The sequence below is a fragment of the Clarias gariepinus genome, chromosome 19, assembly GCF_024256425.1.
Source record: "Clarias gariepinus isolate MV-2021 ecotype Netherlands chromosome 19, CGAR_prim_01v2, whole genome shotgun sequence".
NCBI classification, from domain to species: Eukaryota; Metazoa; Chordata; class Actinopteri; order Siluriformes; family Clariidae; genus Clarias; species Clarias gariepinus.
In genome coordinates this window covers 3,820,865-3,831,780 of record NC_071118.1, presented here as the reverse complement: position 1 = coordinate 3,831,780, position 10,916 = coordinate 3,820,865, and the positions used below count along the sequence as shown (strand labels likewise).

The following is a 10,916-nucleotide window of genomic DNA, read 5'->3' as shown; positions in this document are numbered from 1 at the left end:
GTGGAGACTGTTAGGGAATGAGAGAAAGAGAGAGAGAGAGAGAGAAGGAGAGAGAGAGGGGGGGGCGCGAGGCGGTTCTACACCCGGGCTATTTTAGAAGCACCTTCATCTCCCGCGACGGCGAGGATCACGTGCACAGCGAAACTGTTCTAAGGACAGTTTTAGAATCGCAGAACTGATTAAGTCGATTTGGCCAGCGTTCTAGAACTGTTCTCAGAACTGTTGCCGTACAACACGGAAAACGTGACACAATAGAAGACGGTCTTGGACTCTGCTGATTTAGTCAGCTTTTCTCTGAGGACTTGTGACTGCAGTCACTCAATAGTTCAGGACTGAAAATCCTAGCTTTGTACCCGAGCCTCCAAAAACAAAAGTGATCAGCTCATTAAGTTAAACCTTTATTTGTCACATGTACATTACTGTACATTGAAACCTTTACAAATCCCAGCAGAACCAGAGTCAGAGCGCAGCGTCAGCCATGATACAGCACCCCGGAGTGTTAGGGGCCTTTCTCAAGGGCCCAACAATGTCAACCTGGTGGAGCTTAGCACACAGTATGACTGCATATCAATCCCTTCTATCTGTTCTCACCCAGATGAGGATGGGTTCTCTGTTGATCTGGTTCCTCTCAAGGTTTCTTGCTATTACCATCTCAGGGAGGTTTTTCTTGCCATCGTCACCCTCAGCTTGCTCATCAGGGACGACCTGATCATTTTGATTCACACATATTTCCTCACATATTTTATCCTGATTTCCCCAACTTTTGATTCCATAAAGCTGCTTTTGCAATAATAATCATCGTATAAAATTTATTTGACTTAAAAAAGACGCCGTAGTACCCTAATAAGAGGTATGTACCATAGTTTCTGCATAGTACCCTCATTTGAGGTTTGAAGTGGTCCCAATTGTCATGTATGATAAAAAGCTAGCCGTCTGTACCTAGCTGCAGTTTTCAGTCACCTCACAAAAAAAAAAAAAAGTGAAAAATGTAATCTGTTCACCTTAATTCTGAGTTTTGGGCCATTTTGAATCATAATATCGACAATTTAGTTATACCGTTAAGTTGTAAAAAAGTTGTAAAGAACGCGTTTGTTTGATCAACAATTAGTTCACTCATGATAAAACGTTCAGAAATGGAACAGAATTTCCATCTTAGATCCACTTGCATTGTGAAACCATGAAAGTATTTTTTTTTTCATCAATAAAGAACTATACATGAAAACACCATAAAACACCTCACAAGTGAACCATACCAGATCAAAGTGGAAGTGGCTTGATATTTATTATATGGCTAAAAAGCTAGCTGTCTATACCAAGTGAGAATTTTCTATTACCTCCTATTAAAAAATACTTTTTGCTGGCAAAGGAAGCAGTTTTAGGTAACCAAAGGGACAAATTTAGCTTTTTAACAATTCCAACTTGCATTGTGAAAACAAAGACTTCCCAGTTATCTTCACATTTGCTTTAGGACTAAAGAGTTAGCCGTACCTAGTATCAGTTTGTGGACACCTCAGTGGAAAAACTAAAAAACTTAATTTAAGTAAAGCCAATAATGACCTTTTAGATTGAAGCTGCACGTTTTTAGGTGAAAGAAATTTATCAAAAGTTACATACGGACTACTGGCACCACCCCACTGCCAAAGACTTTTACACTTTTTCCTTTTTTTGTACTCAGTAAAATCGTTCTCATCCTTTGTGAAAATCACTTGTACTGTATATCACTTTGTATGAGGAGTGTTCAAGTCAAACCTGGACTTGTAAATAAACTGATTAATGTGTACAGAAGGCAGTAAGGTAATGAGACTCTGCAGTCATTCCTGTGAACATTTAGTGAGAGGAACGACTGATCCTTGAAAATCGACGGATAACGTGTCGCCAACTTGCAGAAGAGACACATCTATCTGTGGGAACTGTACACACAATCATTCACCAACACCACTTGCACATTACATTACTGGGAGTTATTGCCACATACGTACAGTACAGTCCTGACCTAGCAAAAGTCCCGGTTTGACCTAAACATCTCTCGTGAATATAAGATTGCATTTCTTAATGATAGTCATGGCAGAACTGTCTAGGCTTTAAAATGTGCATATTCTGGGGTCTAGTACTGGCTTCTTTTCTAGACCTGATGTTATTTGACCATTTTTTGTAATATCATTGGATATACAAGACACAAAATAAAAGCTACCTAAACACCACTTCTCTTTCTTTCACCCTGTCCCTGAACAGTCCTATGTCCATTATGTCCAACCTATAGCCCTTAGGTTAGTGCATGGGTTCCCTTCCTTAGTGTAGTTTTGTTTGTTGTTGCTATTGTTGCTTTCCAGTATATTTCGTTTTCACCCCCATTTGTTAGCGATGAATTGTCATGAGTAGAATATCTAATGTGACAGAATCGCAGGTATTTGTTTTTCCTTAAACGTTCTTTAATTGTCACAGTTTAAGTAGATTAAAAAGAAAATCCAGTTTTACAAGGAACAGGAAAAAAAAGACAAAATTGCACGTTGCATCATACAGGCCACCTTAAATACACACTCAGCCAGCATGCGTCCAGATTACAAACCACAGATTAAAAAATGTAAAACATAATAAAAAAGATAAAGTGCATTTTAAAAACTTCCCCGCATTTGCTTATATATTACTAAAAAAAAGGAGAAACTGCACTTAAGATTTGAACACGGGGAAAAAATAGGTGCACACATACATTTACATATACAGTCATACACATCCATTAAAAATGAATCTATACATACATCCACTAAGCCCCAGAGATCTACATTCTACGTACCACAGGACTTGTTCCATTCTTAACTGAGCTTAACATGCACACTAATCAGACATCCATAACAACTTTGCTTTCATTTACATTACATACATATCTGAATGGTGTTTTAACATTTATTCATCCGTGTCTCTTTAAATCGCGCACACACACACACACAAAATCCCCAGACAATTGAGAATCTATTTCAGTTCAAGATCATTCTGCAGAACGCAGCTGCAGGCTAAGAGGAAACTCTAAATTTATCACTTGTGTGTAATAAACCATTTGACAGATATTGTGCAAAGTGAGGATCAAACTTTTTTCTTTTTTTTAAACCAGAATTTCTATTCATTGCTGATGGATCCGGGATTAAAATTGCCCCATCAACCCCATCACAAAAACCAGTAACTTCTCTAATTGCTAGCTTTGTGCTTCTTACTGTATATCTGATCACTGGCTCCAAAAGCCACCTGGCAGTTTTGTATTATTTCTGGTTTTTATAAGGCCCACTGAGGTATGTGTGGAGAAAGAGAAAAAGAGAGAGAGAACACATGCACACAGCACAAACACATGAGGAAAACAACAGCCTGGGTCACATGGTGTGATAGTAGGAGTTCGTGGGTCGTTTTTGAAGCCTCATCAAGGGATGAGTCCTACCATACTGTTGCCGTGTCGCCACTGATATTAAGGCAGGCGCCGGCACTGGAGTGTATGCTGAATCTGGGACCTTTCTTTCCCCACAGCATTCGTTAGACGATGGTGAGACTGGCAGTGGCATGGGGACCGAGTGCTCTACTTCTCCAGACTGGCAGTTTTCCAACCTTTTATCCAAGTGTGATCCAGCTAAAGGGAGGCGAGGTGTGCAAGACGGAGGGAGGGAGGGTGTCCGTCTGGGTAGAATGCGCTTCTTTTTTGAGGTATCATCAGTAAAAGAGTGAGGGCGTGGCTTTACAGTGCTTGGGAATGAAGACACGGGACTCCGCTCCAGTTTGCTCAGGTCGTTAGCTGACAGGTCGAGGGAGCCTAGCTTAGCCAGGGAGGCCGATCTCTTGATCAGCGAGGGCGGGGTCAGACCGGCATGACGCATTCTTGCCTCTACCTCTTTGGCTCGTTCTTGAACAACCCACCCTCTTTTCTGTTCTTTCCCAGACCAAGGGTGGCTCGGCCTCTTGTCTGATGTGCTGCTTACCTGGCAAAGGAATGCACCGAGCTGTCTCAGGGTCTCCAACATCTCCCTCAGGTGGTCTTGTAAAAGGCATTCGGTGCTTGTCTCCTCCTCCGTGACACCCCTTAACTTAAAAACGGCATTTGAAGACGAACTGGATGGAGTGGAAAGGCTTTGCTTCAAGTGTAAGAGGCTCATGTCTGTCTCTAGAAATCCAGTGTGTCCAAGCTCTTCTTCCCTGAGTCTTATGTTGCACCCTTTTCCCATTGCTTCCTCTACAGGTAAAGGTTCCTCTTCCACTGTTTTTGTCTCAGCCGTTTCCTCAGGCCGATGGTGGTGGGCTGGCACAGTGCTCAAACCGGGGAAGAGGTCTGAATGAGGTGAAGTGTTCTCGGTTCTGTCATTGGTGCTGGTGCTACCGACGGAACGCTGTGTGGGAGAGCCGAGAGCACCTGATAGCAGCGTTGACGAGGGAACGTCTTGCTTCATCTTCTGTTCTAGCTGCCTGGTGGCTCGCCGCACCGTACCCTTTGTCCAGTCGCCTTGGAGGGCTTCTTTGAGCTCCACGTTCTCCTCTTGCGGTGAGTTTTTGACTTCCTCCTCCTCCTTCTCCTCCTTTAAGCTACTGAGATCAGGTTGGCTGGCAGGAGAAGGAGGAGGAGTTGTGCTGGGCCTTGTGGATTCCATTTCTGAGACTGTGTTATAAACCAAAACACTGCTGGTCTCCTGGAAAAAAAAGAGAAATAAAAACGATTAAGGCTAGGGACTGAAGTGGTATTACTACAGGCGAATTTCCACCGCAGGAACCTTTTCAGGAACTCGAGAATTGAAGCAGGATTGAAATAAGGTTCTGAAACTATTTCCAATAATCTTTTCAGCTATAGGCTTCAATTGACTTAAATGTGAGTTTCACAAAATGACTCCAATATAATAAAGAGTTATATTGTACACAAGCAATGACTCAAGCTGGATTACACAACACCGAGCAGCCCGTCAGCACCACAATGACCCTGAGGTTGGGCAGAAATTGAAGCAGATGTGAGCACAAGGAATGACAATTCTGATTCATGAAACTGAGAAGTGCGTTTATGAATCAACTCTCAGATGCGCTGATGCAAGCTCCCGACCACTAGTTCCTTTTTTTTACCAGTCATATACCAGTCATGCAGCATGCCCCGAGTTACCCTCATATACAGATGAATGAAAAATGGAGGAAAGAACAGCACAAAGACACAAAGTTCCTACACCATACTTTTAATCTTTTTGCACAAAGTTGCAAGGAAAGAAGTCCATTCCCTAAATTTGCAGCAAAGTCTGTGGTGTTTTTGTCAACCCTGCCAAAAATAAAAAAGAGTAAAAATAAAAAAATAATGTCAACTTTCATTATGAATAATATGACATTAATTATTGTATACAAGAATACTGTGAAACTTTAGTTTCTTTAATTAATGTAAATAAAGAGCTCGTGTAAGCAGACAGCTGTGATTAAATTTAAACCTGACAATGTTTTTAGCTAATTTAATCCTCCTAACTCAAATCATCCAGATTAAAACAGCACGGGCAAACTAAACACATGAGGAAATGATCCGCTGTGGTGATACCCCCCTAAAAAGGAATAGCCGAAAGACAAAGAAGAAACTAAACAAGTACAAACTACCGTACAAAAGTTTGGGGTCACTTTCTAACTCCGAAGGCGTCCAAAAAATGCATTAATCTCCTTTGAACAGTTAATGGTGAGATGTGTCTGCTACTTCTGCTCTGTAAAGACTTCATAACGCCTCTAATCTGAGGTGCTGTTAATTTGTAATTTTTTAGGCTGATAACTCTAAATGTACTTCTCGTCTGCGGCAGAGGTAGGTTTTGGTCTCGCCCTCCTGGGATGGCCTTCATGAGAGCCAGTTTCATTATGGTGCTTGATGGATTTTGCAAATGCACTTGACAATACTGTTCTTGCAAAAACTATTACAGAAAGGCTGACCTCTGTGTCTTAAAATAACAACTAACTGTTGTTTTTGTTGTTACATAATTACCTCATTCCATATGTGTTATTTTATAGTTTTGTAATAGGTTTTAGTAATAAATAATAAATCTGTGGCTAGATCTCTAATATACTAAATAATACTCTCTAATAAATACTAAATACACGATAAATCCCACACTGCGCACTAAACTACAATGGATATAATGGCTAAATGCAACTAAACTACAGGTTTGTCCCAGACTTATGAATGAGTTCAGTTCTGGGAGCACGTTTTGAGTCTGATTGGTCTTAAGTCCAACAAACAATGTAAAGCATACCGATCGACTCGACTAAATCTTTCCTCATACTGCCATCATGTGGCCAAACCGTAATCGCGACTAACTAAATAAATCTCACACAAATGTAAGTGTTGAATCCCGGACGCCAGTCTGTGTCAGAGCTGTTTTCCACTGTATTGGACTGTGAACTTTTGTTAAGGATTTTCCAAAATTAGGATTATTCACCATAAGGACAGATTAACAGGACAGACATTTTCTATCATCGTGCTCTCGGCCTGATTTATTGAAACCGATGAGGCCGACTCATGTCTCCCACACTCCCCACACCCACACACATACAATATACCGGCATATAGACATTTTATACATTCACTTACACACTTTACTATATTGTTTATAATTGTGAATATTGTTATCTGGTGCACTGCAGTGTCTATTTTTTGTACAATACACGTGAGCTACTTTCGTGATTGTACTGGAAATAGAACTCTAATATGAGATGCTATATCCTCCGTATCACAGAAGTATGCAGAAGTACAGCAGGTTCAAAGCATCAAATCATAAGGTGTAGTGGGTACTTCATAAATTCTAGGTAAATCATAAGTACATTTAAACATTTCTTAGCTGATGCGTAGTCGAGCAACCAAAAACCATTAACGATTTCAACTGGGGACAATTTGGCACGCTCTATCAAAAAGTGTGTGAATACGGGAAAGTCCACTAAGTTTATTTTACACATAAAAAGCAGAAAAAGTTTGATGCATGAAATTGCACATTTTTTTAAAGGCGATACACACTGACCACTTAATTAGGAACACCATACTAATCCAGGGCAGGCTGTGCTCTCAGAACTTCCTTAATTCTTCTTCATGGCATAATAACTCTGTCAGCTGCACTTTTATGCTATGAATCTTCTTTTCTATCACACGCCACATTACCTCTAGTTCCTGACCCGTATCTACACACCGCTGCTACATTCGACAAGTACACAAATTGGTTCCTAATAAAGTGGCCAGCAAGTGTACAATATGGAAAAAAAAGATCACTAACTGTTGGGTCCATCACACACTTCACACTTATAAATTAATGTTATTGGTAATCTTCATGGTCCTGACCCATGTGTTCCCTCCTTTCAATTTAGTTCCTCAAAAGGTTCTGCAACCTTGGTGGAAACAAGCCTTAAGTAAAGAATATACCAAAGGATGACGGACAGCACATGGACCAACACCATAATGGAAATGGGGAACCCCATGCAGCATTCCTTTTCACCACAGGGTGGCAGCCAATGACATGAGTTCAAACTCAAAGCATGGTTACGGCGGGGTGTGGGATACCGATACACCTGAGTTTAAACAAAAATGTCGGACTTACTCTCGGCAACACTACTCCCTTGCTGAAATCAAAAATTATAACAGTGATTTAAACATAGGTTTTCATTTTATCACGTAAAAAAATTAAAAACTATTTGCTAATAGGCTTGTGCGATATTACAATGACGTGATCAGTATGAAGAGACTGAGAATAATCAAACAATACAAAGAATATTTAATTTGCTTTTCTATTTTCCCAAAATTTAACTACAGTTTTAGTTTAGTTTTTTTCCCCCTTTGGTTAGTTTTGCATTTATTTGTTTGTATGTCCAAATGATGTCAGGCTTTTGTTTGACATCATTTTAAATGTCATTCAGGAAGAAAGCGTCTAACCCTCATCAGACGTCAGACCATCGTCAATAGAGCTTTTAATAGTTTTGCTCTAATGTGAAAATTTGCTTTAAAATTACTTTTCTTGTTTTGTTCTATAATTCTAATTCAAAGACCCAATGCGTTGGTGTAAAAAAATGCATTTGTTTAAAAAAAAAAAAAAAGAAAAAAAGCAATAACTAAATCAAAACTGTTTGCTCAAGCTGAAGGTATTTGTTCTGACAGACCCAAGTTCTAAAGTTGTTTCTTTATGACCTACTTTTTTGCATAAATATACTTAACAATTCCACTGGAAAACTTCTCAATGTTGCATCTGATTATGATTAATTAGGAAACTCAACATCGCACAAGCCTAAGATTGATCAAAAAACAAAACAAAAACATGGAAGTCAAACATAAGCTTTTCACGCACACCTACACACACTAATACCTTTTTCTGTTCCTCTTCCCTTTTAACGGCGTGCTCAGGAAACGTGAGCTTCTGCTCCTGGTTTGGGCTTTTATCTCGCGGGTTCTGTTGCACCACCTGCTCAGAACTCCCACGGCTCTGAGCCTCCTGAGAGAGGCCGAGGAATTTCTCTCTGGCACTGAAGAAATCGATGCGGTCAGAGCTGAGATCTGACGGAGGGGAAGCAGAAAGGCCCGCTTCCTGTATTGTGGCACTGGGGTGTTGGTGGTGGTTATCGTCCTTGGCGTGACCTAGCCCTGCGGAGTTCATGTCTGCGTCAGGCACTTGCTGGCTGAATTTTTGCCTAAGTTCAGGCACCTGTGTGTGCTGCCCTGCAGCTGAGGAGGTGGAGGAAGAGTTTGGGGCAGGTCTGCTTGGCTCGGGGGTTCTACTTCTAACACACCCTGTTTTGTTAGGGGAACACACATCTGGCTGCTTGTGGCTGACTGGTTTGGCCTCTGCATCTGGGTGGAGCGTGGGCGATGAGGTGGGGTGATGAAGAGCAGCGGGTGGATGAGGCCGGCTCACCGGGACTGATTCTGGCATGTTTATGGGCGCTGAAGTGGGTCGGGCACCAGGCACTACTGTAGCTGCTCGGGGTTTAGGGGGCTCCTCGGCGGTGAGGCTCTCTTCTGAGTTTCCGAGCCCATTTGCAACAGGCGCCTCGTGCGCGCGGCCCTTTTTTTCTCCTGCAGGGGCTGAGGAAGGAGTGAGAGTCTGGAGAAGCTCCTGCAGAGACGGAGACGCCTGGCTCTGGTTGCGGGGATTGGAACGGCCCAGCGACTGCGCCCCAGGAGCTTTGACAAGCGGCTCGTGGAGCTCGGACAGATTGCTGTCCGAATGGGAACGCCACAGTTTGTTGTGCCTCTGCCTGCTGTTGAGGGAAGAAGGAAAGAAACAGAAGAAATACAGAAGAAGAAAAAAGAACAGGTTTGATAATTGGAACACCACTAATCTGCACTGATGTACAGTGGGGCAAAAAAGTATTTAGCCAGCCACCAATTGTGCAAGTTATCCCACTTAAAAAGATGAGAGAGGTCTGTAATTTTTATCATAGGTGTACCTCAGCTATGAGAGACAAAATAAGAAGAATTAAAGAATTTATTTGCAAATTATGGTGGAAAATAAGTATTTGATCAATAATAAAATTTCATCTCAATACTTTGTTATATACCCTTTGTTGGCAATGACAGAGGTCAAACGTTTTCTGTAAGTCTTCACAAGGTTTTCACACACTGTCGCTGGTATTCTGGTCCATTCCTCCATGCAGATCACCTCTAGATCAGTGATGTTTTGGGGCTGTCGCTGGGCAACACGGCCTTTGAACTCTCTCCAAAGATTATCCATGGGGTTGAGATCTGGAGACTGGCTAGGCCACTCCAGGACCTGGAAATGCTTTTTTCGAAGCCACTCCTTCGTTGCCCAGGCGGTGTGTTTGGGATCATTGTCATGCTGAAAGACCCTGCCATGTTTCAACTTCAATGCCCTTGCTGATGAAAGAAGGTTTTCACTTAAAATCTCATGATACATGGCCCCATTCATTCTTCCCTTTAAACGGATCAGCCGTCCTGGTCCCTTTGCATAAAAACAGCCCTAAAGCATGATGTTTCCACCCCCATGCTTCACAGTAGGTATGGTGTTCTTTGGATGCAACTCAGCGTTCTTTCTCCTCCAAATACAAAGTTCTATTTTAGTTTCATCTGACCATATCACATTCTCCCAATCCTCTTCTGGATCATCCAAATGCTCTCTAGCAAACTTCAGACAAGCCTGGACATGGACTGGCTTAAGCAGGGGGACACGTCTGGCACTGCAGGATTTGAGTCCCTGGTGATGCAGTCTGTTACTGATGGTAGCCTTTGTTACTTTGGTCCCAGCTCTCTGCAGGTCATTCACTAGGTTCCCCCGTGTGTTTTGGGGATTCTGCTGAGATCCTACATTGAGCCCCAGATCGAGGGAGATTATCACTGGTCTTGTATGTCTTCTATTTTCTGAAAGAATTGCTCCCACAGTTGATTTCTTCCCACCAAGCTGCTTACCTATTGCAGATTCAGTCTTCCCAGCCTGGTGCAGGTCTACAATTTTGTTTTTGGTGTTCTTTGACAGCTCTTTGGTCTTGGCCATAGTGGAGTTTGGAGTGTGACTATCTGAGGTTGTGGACAGGTGTCTTTTATACTGATACAGTAACCAGTTCAAATAGATGCCATTAATACAGGTAACGAGTGAGAGCCAGAAATCTTGCTTAGTTTGTAGGTGACCAAATACTTATTTTAATGAGGAATTTACCACTTAGTTCATAAAAAATCCTACAATGTGATTTTGTAGAATTTTTTTCTTATTTTGTCTCTTATAGTTGAGGTATACCTATGATGAAAACTACAGGCCTCTCTCATCTTTTTAAGTAAGAGTACTTGCACAAGTGGTGGCTGACTAAATACTTTTTTGCCCCACTGTACTTGTACTTGTACATCTGTATACTGATTTAAACAAACCTCTCCTATCCTCCGCCTCTAGCCTGCACTCAGTGACCTGTGATTATATCTTAAAACGTCTTAAAGGGTCTTTAAGAGTTCTGCT

The 10,916-nt window shown here is 41.7% G+C and overlaps 1 protein-coding gene across 3 annotated transcripts in view; it reads right to left on the bottom strand.

Moving 5' to 3' along the window:
* Positions 1-2,382: 2,382 nt before the first annotated feature.
* The window catches only part of ssh2b (slingshot protein phosphatase 2b), a 31,574-nt gene continuing 23,040 nt past the window's right edge, over positions 2,383-10,916 (bottom strand). Inside the window, exons 14-16 of one of the 3 annotated variants that reach the window (XM_053477898.1) lie at positions 8,322-9,213; positions 7,563-7,584; positions 4,488-4,658 (exon numbers count right to left, since the gene is read on the bottom strand). In XM_053477898.1, the coding sequence (XP_053333873.1) occupies positions 4,633-4,658; positions 7,563-7,584; positions 8,322-9,213 (940 nt within the window). In that variant the 3' untranslated portion in view covers positions 4,488-4,632. Of the gene's footprint in view, positions 4,659-7,562; positions 7,585-8,321; positions 9,214-10,916 lie in introns of all 3 variants that reach the window. The other 2 variants (XM_053477896.1, XM_053477897.1) reach the window with 2 other exon arrangements.